The 20,742-nt window shown below is 42.6% G+C and overlaps 2 protein-coding genes across 3 annotated transcripts in view; one reads left to right on the forward strand and one right to left on the reverse strand.

Annotated features, from left to right (window-relative positions):
* NMNAT2 (nicotinamide nucleotide adenylyltransferase 2) overlaps positions 1–3,097 on the forward strand; it is a 172,214-nt gene extending 169,117 nt beyond the window's left edge. For both annotated transcript variants that reach the window (XM_032137067.2, XM_032137068.2), the window contains exon 11: positions 2,808–3,097. In XM_032137067.2, the coding sequence (XP_031992958.1) occupies positions 2,808–2,910 (103 nt within the window). In that variant the 3' untranslated portion in view covers positions 2,911–3,097. The remainder of the gene's footprint in view (positions 1–2,807) is intronic.
* Positions 3,098–12,146: 9,049 nt separating this feature from the next.
* The window catches only part of LAMC2 (laminin subunit gamma 2), a 59,655-nt gene continuing 51,059 nt past the window's right edge, over positions 12,147–20,742 (reverse strand). Inside the window, exons 14-21 of the mRNA XM_058430498.1 lie at positions 20,114–20,360; positions 19,234–19,378; positions 18,029–18,181; positions 17,119–17,233; positions 15,959–16,158; positions 15,319–15,477; positions 15,126–15,225; positions 12,147–12,400 (exon numbers count right to left, since the gene is read on the reverse strand). Coding sequence (XP_058286481.1) covers positions 12,147–12,400; positions 15,126–15,225; positions 15,319–15,477; positions 15,959–16,158; positions 17,119–17,233; positions 18,029–18,181; positions 19,234–19,378; positions 20,114–20,360 — 1,373 coding nt within the window. The remainder of the gene's footprint in view (positions 12,401–15,125; positions 15,226–15,318; positions 15,478–15,958; positions 16,159–17,118; positions 17,234–18,028; positions 18,182–19,233; positions 19,379–20,113; positions 20,361–20,742) is intronic.

The raw sequence follows: 20,742 nt of genomic DNA on the forward strand, positions 1-20,742 counted from the left end.
GTATTTCATGCTCATAGATCAGAAAAGATAATATTGCTAAAATGTCCATGCTACCTAAAGAAATATAAAGATTTAATGAAATCCCTATCAAAATCCCAACGGGGCATTCATACTTCACAGAAATAGAAAAATCAACCCTAAAATGTGCTCAGAACTGCAAAAGACCCTGAATAGCCAAAGCAATTATGAGAAAAAAAAAGTTGGAGGCATCACACTTCTTCATTTAAAATTATATTACAAAGCTGTAGTAATCAAAACAGTATGGTACTGACATAAAAGCAGACACATAGAGCAGTGGAATAGAATAGTGAGCCCAGAAATAAATTCAAACATATATGGTCAACTGATTTTTGACAAAGGTACCAAAAAAGCACAATAAAGAGAGGGTAGTCTCTTCAATAGATGGTGCTGGAAAAACTGTATTTCTACACTCAAAAGAATGAAACTGGACCTTATCTTACACCAGTCACAAAAAATAGCTCAAAATGGGTAAAGGACCTAAGTGTAAGACCTGAAACAATAAACAAAAACAGAAGAAACCATAGAAGAAAGTCTCCTTGACATTGGTCTTGGCAATTATGTCTTGGATGCCACACTGAAAGCACAGGCTACAAAAGCAAATAAATAAATAAATGGGACTTCAAACTAAAAAGCTTCTGTGCAGCAAAGGAAACAACCAACAAAATGAAAAGGCAACCTATGGATTGAGAAAAAATATTTTCAAATCATATATCAGATAGGGATTAATATCCAAGATTTATAAAGAACTTACACAACTCAAAATAGCAAGAAAACATATTACTCAACTAAAAACTGGGCAAAGGGGCAGGGTGTGATGGCTCATACCTATAATCCCAGAATGCTGGGAGGCTGAGGTGGAAAGATTGCCTGAGGCCAGGAGTTCCAGACATAGTGAGACCCTGTCTCTATCCTTACCCCTTCCCACCAAAAAAAAATTTGCCAGGCATGGTAGCATGTGCCTGAAGTCCTAGCTGCTTGAGAGGCTGAGGCAGGAGGATTGCTTGAGCCCAGCAGTTTGAGGCTCCAGTAAGCCATGACTCACTACTGCACTCCAGCCTGGGCAACAGAGTGAGACCCTGTCTCTCTCAAAAAAACAAACAAACAAACAAACAAACAAAACACCAGAGGATTTGAGTAGACATCTTTCCAGAGATGACATAAAAATTGCTAACAGGTGCATAAAAAGATGCTCAACATCACTAATGACCAGGGAAATACAAATTGAAGGCATTATGAGGTTCTACCTCACACCTATTAGAATAGCTATTATCAAAAAGACAAGAGATAACAAATGTTAATGAGGGTGTGGAGAAAGGGAACCCTTGTACACTGTTGGTGGGAATGTAGATTGGTACAACCATTATAGAAAACAGAATAGAGGTTCCTAAAGAGATTAAAAATGGAACTGCCATATGATCCAGCAATCCCTCTTCTGGGTATATACCCAAAGGAAATGAAATCACCACCTTGTAAAGATATCTGCATTTCCAAGTTCGTTGTAGCATTATTCACAGTAGCCAAGATGTGGAAACAACCAAGATGTCCATCAATGGATGAATAGATAAAGAAATGTGTTCTTACACACACACACACACACACGGAAGTGGAACATTATTCGACTTAAAAAAGGAGATCCTACCACTTGCCACAACTTGGCTAGACCTGGAAGACATTCTGCCAAGTGACATAAGCCAGACACAGAAAGAAAAATATTACATGATTTCACTTACATGTGGAATCTTAAATACACAGATAGAGAATAAAACAATGATTACCAGGGTCAAGTGTGGAGGGCAGAAAGTAGGGAGATATAGATCAAAGGATACAAAGTAGCAAATATGTAGGAATATATATGGAATCTTAAACATACAGATAGAGAATAAAGCATGATTACCAGGGTCAAGTGTGGAGAGAGAATAAAGCATGATTACCAGGGTCAAGCGGGCAGAAAGTGGGGACATACAGGTCAAAGGATACAAAGTAGCAAATATGTAGGACAAACAAGTTGAAAGATCTAATGTGTGACATGAGGATGACAGCTAATAATAGTGTATTATATTTAGGGTTTTTGCTAAATTAGTAGATTATAGCTATTCTCGCCACAAGAAGAACAAATACATATCTGAGTGAGATGATGGATATAGTAATATTAATTTGTTCCACTACAGTAAGCATTAAACTATATTATATAAATAATACAATATTAACACATATAAATAATATAATATAATATTAACACTATTATATAAATAATTAATATAGTATAATATATAAATTATAAAATATATAATAAATGTGTAATTAACATAGATAATGTACTATATTATATGATGATACTATATGTGTATCTTACAATATCAGATTGTATGACTTAAATATACACAATACAATTTATTTGAGAAAAAAGAATAGTGAATACATTAGATGCCCACTGTGTGTCTGGCGCTCTTCTAAGTGCTTTGCATAATGACTCATTTAATCCTTTGAATAACTAAATGAGAGGGGCCCATATATTACCCTCATTTTACAGGAAAAAAACTGAAGGACAGAGGGGCTTAAATAACTTACCCAAGGCCTCTCACCTAGGAAGTGGCAGAACCACGATGAATGATTTCACCAAGGTGGGGAAGGAGTTGTGGAGGCAAGAGGGCTTTTCCTAATACAGAACCATTTACTCGACTTGAGAAAAGGCTACAAATGGGGTGCTGGGGAGACAGGGGCATGCCAGTCCTCTTGGCTTGCTTTGGGTGTGGATGTCCATCTGATTGTCATCTCTTCTTGTGCAGGCTGGCCCTGCAGCATGGGGACGGCCATGTTGTGGATTACCTGTCCCAGCCGGTCATCGACTACATCCTCAAAAGCCAGCTGTACATCAATGCCTCCGGCTAGCAGCTACACAGTGCTCGGCTCCACTCTCCCCTCGTCCTCCGGCAACACAATGGCCCCTCCATCTTTGTCAGCCCCCTGTTTCTCTCCTGCCTCTCTGTTTCTCCATCTCCTCGTCTTGACTGTTTTCCCTACTTGCTGACTTAACCCCCCATAGTGTGGGGGACCTGCAGAGAACCATGACATTCCCTATTCCACAGTCATCTTTGGACAGACTTTCCTCTAGTCTCCGGGTTGGGGGTGGGTGAGGGAATGGGGCGGGAGTTGGGGGAAGTGCAGTCCTTGGAGATGTACTGGTGTCCGTCTCCCAGCATGCTCTAGAGAGGCGGCTCTGGTGCCCATTCTCCCAGCATGCTCTGGGGAGGTGGCTCTGGTGCCCATCCTCCCAGCATGCTCTAGAGAGGCGGCTCTGGTGCCCCTCCTCCCAGCATGCTCTGGGGAGGCGGCTCTGGCTCTCACCTTCCCAGCATGCCCTTTACTACAAAGGGCTATTTTTCTTTTCTTTCTTTTGTTTATTTATTTTTATTTGTTCACTCCCTGTAGAACTTGGATGAAATCAGTGTCCATGGTTCTTTATGTTTGTAGTCTTGATGTGCTCCTGTGATATTACTTCCCCTCTGATAGGACACTGTAGCCAGCCTCAGCGCTCAACTCAGTGAGTGCATCAGGGCCACACCCAGTAGAGAAGGCCAAGCAACCTCCACTTCTTCAGCACCACACACACGCGCACACACACAAACACGCACACATGCGTGCGCACCCGCGCATGCACATACACACACACATATAGCAGTAGCAGCAGCAGCAGCAACCTTTGATCAGGAGTGAGATTTTCGGGTTGTGAAACCTGGGACGCAAGTCTGGGAATAGTCGGTTTTCTCAGAATAATTTGAATCTGTTTTCTTAGTTTCAAATGACCATTTCCCTGATGCTCTGAGCTTATGATCACACAGAGCCAGTCCATCCTCATTTCCTGGTGGCATCTGTTCATTTACTTATGTGGGCTGTAGCTGATGGCACAGTGCGGGTTCCCTACCAGCCAGGGGTTTCCAAGGGACCTTTGGAGGCCATGCTTAGACACATTCCTGAATCTGAGAAGAATCACATAGGCAGGACCAGATCCAGATCGTGCAGTCATGTCATAAAAAAACAAAACAAAACAAAACAAAAAAACACTAGGAGTCCACTCAACCCTGGAAGTCTTTGCTAATTGGAATTATGTATTGTCTGTTGGGCTGGGAAATGTCTCTTTCATATTGTAAGTCCAGGATGAACTAGGAGAAAGCAATTTGTTGCCCTGATGATAGCTGATGATTTTCACCCTCTCTAGCTGAGGTAACTCAGACAGCACACGAGGTCAGTTTCTTCTTGAGAAGCAGTGCCTTGGTCTTGTTTCTGTGGTTGATTCTAGCCCCTGCAGAGCCCAGGAGCTGCAGGAACTGTCTGAGAAAATCTCCCTAATAGGGGAATGGGTTCCCAGAAGGGAGATCTGGGAGGGGTCAGGAGCCACGAAGTTGTTTCACTCCTTTTTTCTCTAATTTTCTACCTTCCTTTCTGCTCCTGCAGACAGTTTTGCCAGCTTTCCTTCTGGTTACTGGGGTCTCATGCGTGTCCTGCTTGGAGATCCATAAGGAAATTGCTGTCTTGTGCTTTGTGTCTCTCATCCAGTCTCTGGCTCTTGGGATTCTGGTCTTTGAGAAATAGTCCCTGAGTATTAGGATACTTTTATCAAAATCTAGTACCAGCTACCCCCAGAAGGGGCCAGGTGAGACCTGAAAGCAAAGAAAATGTTCTTTACCACACATTTCACATCTGCAACATCCTTCAATTGCGGGAAAAGGAACTTGATTTAACAGAAGAATATGGTAGAGCAGCATCCAGAAAGTCTGTTATTCCTCTTGGATTTTTTGAAATAATCTTCAGAGGAAGGAAGGAAAATCCTATTTTTGGGTATCAGTGTTTAACTAGGGATCATGAAATAATAAACTGAAAAAAACTTTGGAGTTCAGTTGGTCCAACACTTTCCTCTGCTCCATGGGAGCAGAGGCCCATGGGATTAAATGGCTGGTCCAGGTCAGCCAGCAGGTGTAGGGCCTGACAAGATATTGTTTCCCTGACCCTTAGGCCGTCACACCACACCCTCCATTTCCTCATGTTGCTGACCAGGTACCCATGTGATTTCTACACTTCCCAAGCCTTACCCTGGCATCTTTCTTTTAAATTATATCTGTCCCAGGTGCTCCCCACACATAGGATGGTAATGCCAGTCCCAGGGGAGGGTGTGATAGTAAGGAGGGCCACTGTTAGGTTTCCTTTAGAAATAAAGAGATCTCAGCAGCTTGGAAGAAATCCCAGAAACCGACTCCATCAATCCAAGAAAGAATTGCTTTGTGGAAGGTGAAGGAAGACCCAGAGAGTGCTCAGGATGATTATATTGCTGGAGAGCGAAAGATGGAACAGCCTTGTCCAGGAAGAACAGTCATAAGCCAGGAAATGAAACAAAGGAAAACAGGTGCCTGAATTTCCTGGGGAAACATGGCTTGTTTAAGGACTTGGAGTTATGGATGGAATTTATGCGCCCCACGTGAGCAGACCTGAGGAAGGCTCAATTTCTTTTGTTTCTTTGGTCCACTCTGTCACTCTGCTCTGGTCAAGCCCCATTTGATCTACAGCCCATGAGAAGGAATGAGGCTGGTTCTGCACTCTCAGCATGCAGTCAGAAGGCATGTGGGAGTGGGGAAGGAAAGTGAGATGAATTAAGACAAAGAACAGGTGCCATAGAAGTAAATTTCTAGGAATGAAGTGGGGCAGATCTTATCTTTGTGGATTACAGGCGCTGTACTAAAAACAGGTTTCCTATTTAATATAAAAAGAAAGTGAATCTTCTTTTGAATAGAATCGTCCATTCCCATTGCCGCACTCCCCACCCCTCAAACACACACACACACGCCCTACTCTTCATTTGCTAGGGGAAGGTCACAGCACAACTGAATCCAGGACAGGACATTGTGACCGTGACTCAGCCACAGTCAATACCAGAAAGATGATTCAGAGTCTGAAGTGGTGCCCCAGGTGCCATCAGGATAACCAGGATAAGCCCTGACTTTGCCTCTGGGGTCCTGTTCCGTTCCTTCCTGCAAAGCCGGATCCAAAGCATGGCTCAGAGGTTGTGAGAAAGGCATGGACTGGAACAATCGTGTCCAGAGGGGTCTGGAGCTTTGTTTCCTGCCCACCAGCAAAAAATTTGTCTCTCCCATTTTTCTGAAAGTGGCTGAAGTAAGAACAGGCAGAAGGAAAACCCTTTTTGTCAATAACTCTGTCCTTAAGGAATGGTCCTCTGGGAGGGCTGTGCTGCTAGCGGGTACCTCAGTCACACATCCCCAACCCAAGGTAGCCTCTAGAGCCTTCTTGCTTTCATTTTCCTTGAATGTACATAGGAAAAAGGGGTAAAGTCTCTTACTGAAGTGCCTGAAACCCAGAGCTAGAGCTTCTAGAGATGCCGTTCTTCCTGTCTCAGCTTGGCCAGCCTTTCAACAATGTTCTCTAGTTTCAAGCTCCAGCTTCTCAGAAAGAATTAAAGAACTTGCTGTTCAAATTAAGTAGAAAGTGAGACTCAATAATAATTGAACTACAGCAAAAGGCAGAGAATTACAGGGAGAAACAACTTGTACTTAACAGCCCAATTCTACTCTCCCCAAACTGACACACACACACACACACACACACACACATTCACACTCACACTCTTTTAGGGGACTAAGAGAGAGAAGCATGTTATTACATTTTACTCATCCAAACAGTAATGCAAAAATAAAACCGTAGAATATGAAAAGCTCAGGATCTCTCCCAAGGCTACCTACTGCAGGAGGGCCAACAGGTGAGACGGGAAGAATGGAAACAAGGACGGATTTTGTAGCTCATACAATTAGGACACCTTAGGAATAGCATTGTAGTAATGGTGATGAATATGCTCTGCCAAATTCATCCAGTCTGCACCATCTTATAGCTGCCCAGCACACTCGACTGTTCATGTGGTCTCTTTGCAGTGTGAGTTTGGAGTGTCCTATTAGCCTGTTCTGGTTAGGAATGAGTTCATGGCTCTTTCCCTCAACCTTAGTCTAGTCCCAGGGCTGAGGATTCAGCTGGATCCACATTGTCTTGAGGGTTGGCGTGGGAAGGGGGAAGCTTTTTTGAATCGCTTTTTGATCACATAATCTGCCATTTTAAGAGTAAGATTTGCTTTATGGAAATCAATTCATTAATAAAAAATGATATTCAAGTTGCAATACCATTTCACAGTGAAATATTTTGAGTACAGTTTTGTTGCTAGAATAGTCATGGGCAAGAGTTTTATGCAAAATGTTTCAATTATGTTAATAAATAAGACAATGCTACAAGAGTCTTGTGTCTTGGTCAAGAACTTTGTGAGTTGCAGCATTAATCACTTTTTTTCATAATTTTACTTGACAGGAGACAACAGTTGTAAAAATGTACTTAGAACAAGTGGTTTCCTGCCTGGTTCAGCTGATGCCACATGTGTAATATAAAAGTATGTACAGCCACATCCAAGGATGACAAAGGGAAGAATAATTAGCAAATTTGTAAATTGTATCTCCGTTTTCTTAGTTTTGAAACATTAAATCTTAGATCTTGATTAATTTGCATAGTCTAGTGTTGGTTAACTTTGGCTCCTCAATGAAATTAGTACTTTATGAAATAAAATTGTACTTGTGAAAATGAAAAACTTGAACAACTTTTTAGCTTGAAAGATCTTAACTAAAACAGAACTTGTTAAACTCGCAATTTGCTTTGGCAATGTAAACAAGCAAAAGTGAACAATTTGTTAACTGTTCAATCCTGCTGTGGTTATCAGTTCTTATTTCACCTTCAGTCATATCACACACCCTGTATTGGGTTAGGTGTGAATGGTGATTGCCGTTAGCTAATTATCAGATATGATTCAGAAGGTGAAACAGTAATTCCCCATTAGGCCAGCTCATTGAAGGGTTAGCCGTTTGTTTATCAGATTCATTTTTTAAACGAATCATTTGGTTCTTGGGGTTCTTAGTATTTTTTTTCTTTTTTTTTTTTTGGCTTAAAATTGAGATGTGGCAGCTTTGTGTGCATCCATGTGGGTTTCGTGGCACATCATAATGATGCTTGATATGCTTGTAAATTGATCACTCGTGTTTACATTTGCTATTTTGTTCACAAAGCTGAACACTGCCTTTTTTTCCTTGTCCTGAGAGTACATAATGATGAAATCTCATTTATTTGCTTTGGGTTTTTTTGTTTGTTTTGTTTTGTTTTGTTTTGAGACAGAGTTTTGCTCTTGTCGCCCACACTGGAGTGCAATGGTGCGATCTCGGTTCACTGCAATATCAGCCTCCTGGGTTCAAGTAATTCTCCTGCCTCAGGCTCTAGAGTAACTGGGATTACAGGCGCCTGCCACCATGCGCAGCTGATTTTTGTATTTTTAGTAGAGACAGGGTTTTGCCATGTTGGCCAGGCTGGTCTCAAACTCCAGACCTCAGGTGATCTGCCTGTCTCGGCCTCCCAAAGTGCTGGGATTACAGGCGTGAGCCACAGCGTTCAGCCAAGAGCTCATTTAAAGTGAAATATAAACACTGGTTTAACTTGCTAACTTATAAAATATATACACTAAATATGAATTAACATATGTGCACATACACATTTCTTCCCTTATGACCTATATATAAGCTTTAGATCTTCGGATTTCCTAGAAAGTTCCATGTAGCCAATAGTATGAAGAAGGGAGAGAAAAATTCTAATCTGTGTTCTCCAGGTGGGAAAATTGAACCATAGCAATAATCCGTAACATTCCCATTACCATGCAAAACATTAAAAGAAGGCACAATAAACATATTCCTGGTCCTTGAGACTTGTTCAAAACATTGAATATTACTAAGCATCTTCTTATCCCTTTCTCCAGCCTCTCAAGAGTCTGAGAGAAGTACTGGAGAGTACTGAAAAGAAACCACATCCTTGGAGAAGACCAGAAATACACCTGCTAAGAAGTTATAGTCTATGGGCAGTTTCATTTCCAACCCTCTCTCCAAACAGAGGTCCCTAACAGCTAAAGTGGATGACGACATTTGTAATAGCTTACCAACAGCATAATTAACCATAAACTCTCAGAGGAGAAGTGCAAGAAAGCTTTCACTATGAACTACTAATACTGATGAAAAATCAGAAGGAAAGCTTCCTTATCTTGGCAGGGTCAGGTTAAGGACTGACAACATGAGGCTAGATCCTGGGGAAGCCACATCCCCTTCTCTCTTTTTAGGGATAACTTTTCAGGTCCTTAGAAATGAGAGAATTATTTGTACACCAAGGGAAGTCCCATAAGTCATTTTTCTATTCCCCATCCCACCTCTACTCAGGTATCATCTCCCATTTGTCAGGGGAGATAGCCTACTTTTTTTTTTTCTTTTTTTTTTTGAGGCAGAGTCTCACTCTGTTGCTCAGGCTGGAGTGCAGTGGCGTGATCTTGGCTCACTGCAAGCTCCACCTCCCAGGTTCATGCCTTTCTCCTGCCTCAGCCTCCCAAGTAGCTGGGACTACAAGTGCCCGCCACCATGCCCGGCTAATTTTTTTGTATTTTTAGTAGAGATGGGGTTTCACCATGTTAGCCGGGATGGTCTCAATCTCTTGACCTCATGATCCACCCATCTTGGCCTCCCAAAGTGCTGGGATTATAGGCATGAGCCACCACGCCCAGCCTCTTACAACTTTTAAAACAATCTATTCCATTGAGGAATCCTTATATGATTACACATATCATGGTTATTAACTAATGGGATCCCTCACCAAGTTTCCTAGAACATGTACTGTCTGATCTTACACTTGGAAGAGACAGCCAATCACCGACAATGCATTTTCTCCTTTCACAATGTAGAATTGTCACTGTGAAGTGGCTTCCTAACAAAGGACTACATCTTCCAGACCTCTTTGCATGGTAGATGTGATCGTTTTGCTGGGTGTTGGACCATAGCACATGAGGCCCTCCCAAGCCTGGCCTTCCTGTGTCTCCTTCCTCCATGTTCTTTTCCCTTTCCATCAGCTGGTGACAACCAGCTGGAATGGCCACAACCCTCCATCCCCCAGGCAACCTTAGAAGTCACATGTTGTAAATGGCAGGGCCTCTGAAATGACTGTGGAGTCTGGGCAGTAGTTGTTAACTATAGCAAGAGATCTGTAGAATGTGTAATTGGGTATGCCAAGACAAGATTACAAATTCATTTTCACAGAAGGTAAAGCAAAGTGACCAGACCTATCAGAATTTGAGGGTCAATGGACAGAAGCAGAATTGTTTTCTCAGCCACTTGCATAGATGACTAATTCAAGATCTTAATTTAGTACATTTTAACTTCTTAAAAAGCATGATATATGCACCACAAACTATTAATTTTACCTTCATTTTATAGCTGATGAAAAAGATAAGAATATTAACTATATCCCCCCCTCTCTCCACCCAGCTTGAATTGTTCTAGAAATAAAGTTTTATGCTTAGGAGACAGCATCAGTTAAACCTCATAAAAATCTCATTGACAGCATCATCAATCCCATATGGTTGGAAAGGGCAAAGTAAGATGCTCAGTAGTGGGAATTGAAGATGCTAACTCTAGGACCTATGCCATTTCTGTGGCATTTTCATTTCCATTGCTTTGGTACCATCATAGGCTTAGAGTTTAGTAAATCAGAAACTGACCCCAAGCATCTAACAATTGTTCTTTATTTAAAAACACTTTCAGGAAAATCCAAGGAAATACAGAAGCAAGGCAGCACCATAGTCTTCCCAGCTGAGGTGGAAGTGCCTCTGGTTTCTCCAGGAATTCCCAATGGTGTTATCATGACTCTATAGTCTGTTGCAATCAGTTGTAGAAAGGCGCAGAGTGACAGCTGGAATGCAAAGAAATGTGCACAACCCAGAGCTCTGTCAGCTTTGCCAAAATTCAAGTGCCCCCATGGGAGGGTCTTGCAACATACGCTCTGTTGAGCAAAGAGGTTGCAAACCAAGCCGTTATTGCAATAAATATCACTTGTGACAAACAAGGTTTTAAGTTTAAGTTTATTTTTTAAAAATGCTTGTCTTCCTCACTAGACAATCAACTCTATGAGGGCAGAGACTATGTCAACACTGTCCTTCCAGCCCCTGGCACACTGTAGGTACTCAATAAATATATGTTGGAAGGATGGATGGAGGTAATGGATGGAAAGATGGATGGAAGGATGAATGGAGGGATGGATGTGACCCAGCTGAAGTGTGAGTAGGAACATTCTCTTATTATGAGTGGAGGAAAGAGAGAGGAGATTGAGAAAATAAGATAAAATACATTGATGCGTATCATTTTTGGTGTTTGAAAAGTAGGATTGAATTAGGACTAATAAATCTAGAGAATTTTACCTCTTTCAATGCCCAAGCCACACTTTTCTATCACTTTGAAACCGAAAAAGTAAATACCTTCCCAACATTTGCTTTGCTGGTAGGAAATGCTTTAATAAAAATGCAATCTCTAAGTTGCCATGGCATCATTAAAAGAAAGGATGTCACGCCCAGGTCCAGAACTTGAAGGTGGCAGGCACCAGCAAGCACCATTGCTCCAAATGGGCCTGCCTTACAGGTCCTCACTCCAACACTGCTCACTTCTTCCAGCTTGAAAGTGGAGAACATGTTCACAGGCTGGGTTGTAAGTAGGAGGAACTCTGATCAGCAAGAAGCTTGCAGAAGACAATATGAGGCAATAGTATTTTACTGGCCACAGTGTGACTGGGTTGCACTCTGTTCTGACATTAGGAAGAATTTCATGCCTGGGCAAAGTCAAAGTTTTTTCTTTTAGTCGCATTACTCAAAGAATAAGTTGACTATAACCCAACAGCACTTGTCCAAATTCTGGGACTCCGTTTACGACTATTCTGAGGCAAACATCTGCCTGTGCAGTTTGTCCTTCCATCCAGTCTATTCTTTGGGGTCCAGATCCTTGGTCAATCTCACACCCAGTGCTATCTGCCTCATTGCCCAGCATCAGGAAGCAAGGAGTATGGTGCAATAAGACAACCTCCTGGCCACAGGATCAGGAATGGGGTCAGGTCAGTTGACCTGAGCATGCCCATTAAACATGTTCAAATGTCCCCATCCCACCCACCCACATGACATGGCTCCCGAGCCCTGAGATCTGTATCCCAAGAACCTCAGTTGAGAAATCTTTATGGCAGTTTCACTGTTGCTCAAGAGCCTGGGTATTGTAGCAGCCTGGTGGCAGGTTGTCCCTAATGTTCTCCAAGTTCTTCACATCAGCCAGAATCCCATCTATGCTTGTCTCCAGCAAATGGAGGTGGCCCCTCTGCCGACGTGCCCTCTCTTCCAGCTCTGACATCATGGGCCGCAGTTGGCTGTTGATCTGGGTCTTGGCTCGGGAAAGCTTCTGCTCCAATAAGATCAGCCCCTCTTCATCTACACTGACAGGCTGGTCTATTTCAAGGAATGAGACACGAGTTAACATAGAAAAGCTGTAGTTAGATCTCCTTGAACACGAGTGCCCTTCTATACCCATAACTAATTCCCATTTCCACTTGCCTACAGCAAATAGTATACCATGAATTTTAAAGCTTATTTTAAATTAGAAATCATCTAGAAAGAGTTCTGAGAGGGCCAGCCTAGTTACTGGGCTATGAACAACCCTGTTCAAGACTCTGAGCTATCTAGTTCAGCAACATGATGTCTGGAGTTTTCCTTTCGTGTTAAGGTCAATAGTTGATGCTCCGAAAAAAAAAAAAGAGGACTGAAGGTCATAGGGGACTGAGCACTATCCAAGGCATTTGCCTATCATAGGTCACTGCTAGGATTAGAATCAACTCCAAATTATGCTTTCCGAACCACCTTTAAGAAATATCTTGCTGTTTTCTATTAGAAGACCTTAAGAAACTGGCTGAGCTTCAGGGTTATAGAGGCCAAGGTACGCTTTGCCATTTGGGGAATGGATTCCAGCTGCTAGAAATTGATGTCAGACATCATTCCAGCCTGAAACAGCAGTCATCTGACTAGATGTTATTTTATTTCCAATTTAAAATAAAATCACATTTGTTCAGGTATGTGTTACCCATACACTATCTAAAACTAAATGTCAGTATGAAGGGCACCTGGCCAGACCCATTTACTTCAAATAGGTTGGAGTGGCCTTGGTCAATTCGAACTCAAGGTCAAGTTGCCTCACATATCTGAGCTGAAGTGATAGTATTTGACTGCATGAGTTTATTATACCTAGAACAATTAATCTCTTATTGTCCTAGGACTTAAGAGAGTGCACAGAGTAGAAACAATACTGTAACAAAAATGTTGATCCAAATGGAGCTTTCACTTGGGGTCAGGGAGAACTTAGGAATTTAGGATTTTATGACACAAAGAGGAAGTTAAGTAAGCTTGGGAACAAAATAACCTTGTCTATGGGAAGGTGGCATGAGTTACTAGAAAAGAACACGAGCATTGGAGGCAAAAAGATCTCAGTTTGGATCCTGCCTCTGCAATTTACTACGTGACCTGTGGGGCATTATTAACCTCTGAGCCTCGGTTCAATCCTTCATGAAATAAAATAATAAAAATGATAAAACCCACCATACACGACTTTTACAAGACAAATGATACTACACCATGAAAACATGTGACACATGGTAAATGTTTAATAGCTTCCATCTACCCTGCTCTCCCTACTCTCTCATATTCTCTTTACAGGTCTCATTAGTTTCATTGCCTTTTTTTTTTTTAGAACACTAAACAACGCTGCTAAGGTCTCAATTGGGGAGGTTTTTTTTTTTTTTTTTTTTCCTCAATCCTTTGAGAGCAGTTTACACTTTTGGGCTCATTGGATCACAAAGCAGACCCAAGACTATAACAACACAGATGATATTGGCCTCTCAGGGTGATGATGACACCCTACAGAAAAATCCAGTTTCAGGGTTGTTCTACTGAACTGGAATAGCAGAGCCAAACCTTTTCCTAAATGTTACTGGAATCTGTGACGAATCTCTAGTTCCACGTCTGCTGCAGTCCAAGCTTCATAAAACAGACCAAATGAGGGTTTGATATCAGCTCTATCTAAATCCAGATATTTAACCAAAATAAGTTTTCTTTTGGGAGTGATTCTGTAGGGAAACCTGATTTTCTTCCACATCGTGCCATCGGATCTTGCTAAAATTATCTCACAGGCCTACTCTCATCACATTTCTTCTGGGTTATTTACCCAAGCAGATCAAGTTCCTCCCACTGGTTATATCAAGGTATAACTTTGGTTTGGGGAGGAACAAATGTAAAATCAGCAAGTGATTCTTTTTTATTTTTCCTTTTTTTTTTTGAGATAGTCTTACTCTGTTCCCCAGGCTGGAGTGCAGTGGGGCAATCTTGGCTCACTGCAATCTCCGCCTCCCAGGTTCAAGCGATTCTCCTGCCTCAGACTCCCGAATAGCTGGGATTACAGGCTTCCACCACCATATCCAGCTAATTTTTGTACTTTTAGTAGAGACAGGGTTTCACCATGTTGGCCAGGTTGGTCTTGAACTCCTGACCTTGGGTGATCCACCCGCTTCAGTCTCCCAAAGTGCTAGGATTACAGGCGTGAGCCAGCACACCCGACTGGCAAGTGATTCTTGACTTCACAGACTGGGAAAATCTTCCTTCACATCTTCCCAGCCACCATTCTACTGCCTTAGAGTAGGATCCTGTCATTTATCTCCTCAATTATTTCAACAATATCTTAAGTGGTCTCAACCTGCCTTCTCTCTAACCCCCACTTCAAGCTTTTCTCCATTTGGCTGCCCTCGTGATCTTTCTGAAATATACAGTGGTGATGTTATTCTTCTGCTTAAAACTGTCCACTGGTTTCTCAGGGTCCAGGCCAGATTCCTTAGCAGGATTCCCAAGCTGTCTCGTGTTCTGTGAAGTTGCTTGTATATATCCGTTCTTTGGCCCACAGACCTTTACCCCCAAGTGCAATAGATGTTCAGTGACCCATCTTAGCAATTGTAAAACAGGGTCCAGTAAATGTAAGGGAACCTGCCCAAAGTATCTGGGCCTGGAAACAAAGCACATTTACTGATCTCCTTAAGGAAAGCTGAGATTCCCCTTCACTGGGGCTAGGTATAGTGAGTGTTCTGGAGCAAAGCCCTGGAGCATGGAGCTGGAAGGCTGTGGGTACTTCACATACCCATCAGATGCAGGAGGCCGTCCAATGTGTTGAGTGTGTCTTGGATTGTAACCCCAATGTTCTTGGCTCTGGTATCAAGCCTCTGGGCTTCTGTAATCACCTGAGGACAAATAAGCACAAACCAGCCTTGAAAAGATATTCTCCATGTTGGCAAGTTGAAAGGGATCTCCCGTGGAAAGCAACAGGAACTCACCATCTGTACTGCATCCATATTCGTGTCAAACTCCAGCTCCTTCATTTCCAGCTCTCCTTCCACTTCCCTCATCTCACTCTTCAGAGAGGCCAGTCCCTTTTCCATGGCCAAGGCTCCATCTGCTGTCACATTGGCTTCCAAGTTCAGACTCCCAATCTCCTGGGAGAAGAAAACGAGCCAGGGACGGAAGGAGAGATAGGGGTGAGGCACAAAAACATCCCAAAGACAACCATAGAAAAAATACAGCTGCAGCGAGGCCCTGATGGAGTAAGTTAGATGAATAATGAGAGAATCAGACTTAGGGACACACCCTTTGCCAAGCTCTGCCTCAAACAAGCTAATTTGGGGGTATGTTTTTACGGACTAGGAAGGTCAGCAGCCAGACACTGCTTCCCTCTCAGTTCAACGCTCACCAAATGTTGCACAGAGTTAGGAACCATTTGGGAAAACCCAGAGGACAAAAAAAATATCATTCTCTGTCATGCGTCTTTGCTGCCGTAGTCTTTTAATCTGGGCTGCCATGGGCCACAACAGGGCTCTGAGCCTCAGAGGTTAAAATAAGCTCAATGCTCTCTTTCCCTCCACACCACCCTTGTGTTTGGTACTACTGGCACCAACACACATGTCGATTTCTTTTTACCTGTTCAATCTCACTGGAGATTTCCAGGGCCTCCCCAGCCCCATTCTTTGCTCTCTGCGCATCAGCAGCAGCACTCCCCAGGGCTCTTTCTGCTTGCTGGGTCTTGTCACTGGCGTCTGAAACCTTCTGGCTGATGTAGGAGAGTCTCTTCATGGCTTCTTCAGCTTCTGCTTTTCTGTTGTCCACCTGCAGGTCAAACTCTGAAATGAAGAAAAGAAAAAACTGCCATGAAGATGAAAGCAAATTTACAAATGAGTGAAAGGGGCTGATGTTGTAAAGAAAAATTCCTGAAAGACTGTTATTACTGACTGGGGATGAGGGTGTGGGAAGTTGCGGCTGGAATTAACTTTCTTATCTAAGAGAAAGCATCTTAAAAGATGCATTGGAGGGGTTATAATTATTCCGTTGCTTAGAGAAACCGACAAGCAGCCTGCCCTGAGTTCCACAGCACTGCAAGAGTATTGAAACTGCAGAGTGCATCAGAAGCAGGTAGAATCTTTGAAGTCCAAAGCATCAAGCCAGAGTTTTAAGCCCTAAGCTCCAATGGTAACACTGGGGTTAGGTTTGAATGGGTAGAGAAGTACTTTCCATGAAGAAAATTCCAAAATTTTGGGAATGTTTCTCTTTTGTGCTTTAGTGAAGAAGCCTGAAATTTTAATGAAATCTCTGCAAGGCACAAATCCAAATCTCCTGGGATCTAGATGCAGTGACAAAGGCTGCTCTGTTATCACCACAAAGAAACATATCAGTTCCATACTGGAACCAACCAGACTACACAGGAAAAGGAAAAATGTCTGTATAGTAGTGGTATGTTGCACCTGTGAGAGAACTTACAGATCACATAGTTTAACCTTGTCTCTTTAAAGAGGAAGATATTAGGTTCTGGAAAGGTTACGTGACTTGCCTATGGTCACACAGCTAGTCTGGCCTGGTCAGGTGGCCCAGCAGAGATCAGAACTCAAGGCTTCTGACATCTAGCTCTATTATTACTACTACATTAAATATTAATGTATTAAGAATATCTTTAGAAAGATATTTACTAAGGATCTATTAATATCCCAATATACCTGCCACTTAGAGAGACATATGAGAATTCAAAGGAAACTGGTCATGGCTATACCCTTAAAATACTCAAGTGACCTGAACCATGAAGTACTAACCTCTGAGGTTTTTAAGGATGCTCTCAACTTCATAAAAAGTGGCATTGCCCATACTCAGTGCTTCTTGTGCTCTGCTTTTAGCAAGATTGGCACGGGAAAGCAGCTGATCTGATTTCTGTAAAAAGGCAGACAGAATGAGATTAGAGGAAGTACACTCCTGCTGGCAAAATCACTCTGACACATTTCTCTTCATGACAACAGATCATTGTGATTCACTGCAGAGTCTAGGGGTGCTGTAGCAAACCCCTCTACAATATGGGACAGAGCAAACTTTATAAGTGCACAACACATTCCATATAGAGAAACTCTAGTCCACCATCAGGGACAGGAACGGTTTTATAAATCATAATTTTAAACTCTAGATATTTCCTGAAGCCAAGTAGTAGAGTGAGCTAGACCAAAATTAGACCCAAGAAGCCTAGGTCCTACTCCTAGGTTTGAGGGCTGACTCGCTGGGCAGAGCTGAGCTAATCACACCAAGATCTCTGCAACTGTTACTTCTTCCATAAGCAGTGCCTTCATTGTTGATTTTTCCAGAAACAGGGTCTTGCTCTGTCACCCAGGCTGGAGTACAGTGGTGTAATCATGGCTCACTGCAGCCTCGAACTCATGAGCTCAAGTGATCCTCTCACCTCAGCCTCTCAAGTAGCTAGGACTATAAGCACGTGTCATCATGCCCAGCTATTTTTTTATTTTTTGTAGAGATGGGGGCCTCACTACGTTGCCTACGCTGGTCTCAAACTCTTGAGTTCAAGTGATCCTCCTGGCTTGTCCTCCAAAAGTGCGGGGATTACAGGGATAAGCCACTGTACCTGGTCAGAGAGCTTTTGATTATTCTTCTTGCCATGTTTATTCATATGGTAGGCATTCAATACATGTTTATTGAGTGAATGAATTAACAGAAGAATACCTCTCTCCCACTTTTTCCATTCTGTAAGAGCTGCTGTGTTTCTTCTTCCCAGTTTCCCAGATTCTTTTGTGTACGCTTGAACTCATCCATATGCCTGGTCACCAGGCTTGAGAGTGAATCAGCTTTTTGTTTGATCTTCTTTGCTTCTTCCACCTGTGAGCCCAAAGAAACCAGGGAGTCTGACTTCTGCTTACCAGTTACCACACCAGCCTTGTTAGAACCTGGCACCATTGTTTGAAAATAGCAACAGCCTTAAGAAGCCAAGAAAATAGTCACTAGCCATCCAGGCCCAAAACCTCACAGAAATGAGTCAGTATGCCCAATGAAAGTAAGGCAGCAGGTCCCCTCAATATCAAACAGGCTTTGTCTCTGTTCTTTTTTATTTTTTAAATGTTTACATGTTAGTTTATATATTCATGGGAACATATATCCATGGGGATTGTGAATTTTTTTTCTGTAGGTAGTAAACAAAATCTTCTTAATCGAATAAGTTTGGAATCGTTAAAGGAACTGAAGGCAGAAACAATGCAAAACTTTTGAGAAGAAATCATCTCAGAGTGGCTATACATAGAGATATACTATAGGTTGGACTCAAGTGTAAACAAAAAAAAACTTTATAAAAATTTCCCACAGGTTTCAACAATCCCCAGAACTAAGGAAGATATATAAAACTTTTTTTTTTTTTTTTTTTTGAGACGGAGTCTCGCTCTGTCGCCCAGGCTGGAGTGCAGTGGCGCAATCTTGGCTCACTGCAAGCTCCGCCTCCCAGGTTCATGCCATTCTCCTGCCTCAGCCTCTCCGAGTAGCTGGGACTACAGGCGCCCGCCACCACGCCCGGCTAATTTTTTGTATTTTTTAATAGAGACAGGGTTTCACCGTGGTCTCGATCTCCTGACCTCGTGATCCGCCCGCCTCGGCCTCCCAAAGTGCTGAGATTACAAGCGTGAGCCACCGCGCCCGGCCTGATACATAAAACTTTTATCCAGTAATAGGTTTAGCATGGGTCAAATCCTTTCCAGAGACTAGGATTGGGGTTTAAGAACAAGGAAATGGATAATGAGAAGGATAAATACTCTTCCCACTCTAAAACAGAAACGGTCAACATGGAGAAAAAGCTGAATGGTTGAACAATATTATGGCACCCCCAGAAAAGAAAGTATTTATAGCCCTCCTGTATATCAAGCACACAGGCCAGATGCCCTCACCTGAAAGGACTGACCATTGACTCCCTGAAGCTGAGACACTGAATCCAGGAGGCGGAGACTGTGCTGATAAGACCCATCTGCTTCAATTTCCGCTTGAGTGGCCTCCCTTGTCAACTGCTGGGCCAGGGACTTGGTTTTCTCCAATCTGGTGTTGGGGGTGGGGTGGGGAGGGGGCGGTAATAAAAAGAGGACTTTGAGAATTCTTTTTTTTTTTTTTTTTTGAGACAGGGTTTCACTCTGTTGCCCAGGCTGGAGTGCAGTGGCGTGATCACAGCTCACTGCAGCCTCATCCTCCCATGCTCAAGCAATCCTCCCAATTCAGCCTCCCAAGTAGCTGGGACTACAAGAGTGAGCCACCACACCCGACCCCCCCCTCTTTTTTTTAACAAAAGCAAAATTTCACCCTGTTGTCTTGAAAGTATGTAGTTGGAATAACCAGAAGAACCAAACAAAATTATTTATCAGATACTTGTCCCTCTCCACTAAACATAAGCCTTTTAATTTATACAGGTTGGGTCAGAAAAATTCAATCCCAAGTTCCCCACTTCTTGATAACAGAAATATATTTCTGTATTTTTATATCTCCTCATGCCATCAGATGGGTTTACTCACACCCTTCAAACACCAGAGGGTGACCATACCTCCAAGTATTGTAATCTCAATCAAAACATAAATTTTATTTAGACTAACCAATCTTTTTTTCTTCCAGTCTTAAAAATATCTGCTTTTCCCCAAAGTAAAACTCCCATGATTTCGGCCCTCTTATTATCATTAATAATATGTTTTTACAACTAGCATGGTGCCCCTCAAGTACAGTTAGCATTTTGCCCTGGGAGTATCCAAGGTATAATGAGCCACGGGAGGACCCATAGGAACGTACTTTTCCACAAGCCCTTGCACCACAGCACCGTCGGGGCTACCGCTTCCGGTTCCGCCTCCTTCATGCAGGGCCTTGCGCACCAGTGAGAGGGCTTGTTTGGAATAGTCCTCAGTTTCCCTTGTCAGTTGCTCCATGTTACTGGCTGACTCAACGTGGCTGAAAGGATTAAAAACAAAAGAATAAGAGTTTTCATGCAAAGGGCTTCCTTTAGGTTGTTCAGTTACACGAAGAGCAAAGAGTACGGGAGCTGGTTTGATTTAGAAACACCCTACAGAACTGACCCAAATTACATGGAATTAGAGGTGCTGTCAAGAAGCAGAAGGTGTTTTGGAGAATTCGCCTTATGTCATAGACCTTGTAGTGATCTTTTCCGTTGATGGCATAATCATTGGAGTCTTGGAGCGGGGTGGAGGGTGGAGATGGGTGGGAGCAGTCTGAGGTGATAAAACACTGCATCTGTAAGCTGTCTGCTGCAGGAAGAAACCTCTAGGTCTTATTTCACCCAGGATCCAACCCCTACGCACTTTCGCTTCAGCTCTAAACTGGGCCCACCACTAGGGGGACAAAACATGTCTACAAAAATTCCCTGGATACTTCAGGTTCCTCCTAGTTCTAAAAAGTGCTTTTTT

This window comes from Hylobates moloch, unplaced genomic scaffold, assembly GCF_009828535.3.
Source record: "Hylobates moloch isolate HMO894 unplaced genomic scaffold, HMol_V3 SCAFFOLD_18, whole genome shotgun sequence".
Classification (NCBI taxonomy): domain Eukaryota; kingdom Metazoa; phylum Chordata; class Mammalia; order Primates; family Hylobatidae; genus Hylobates; species Hylobates moloch.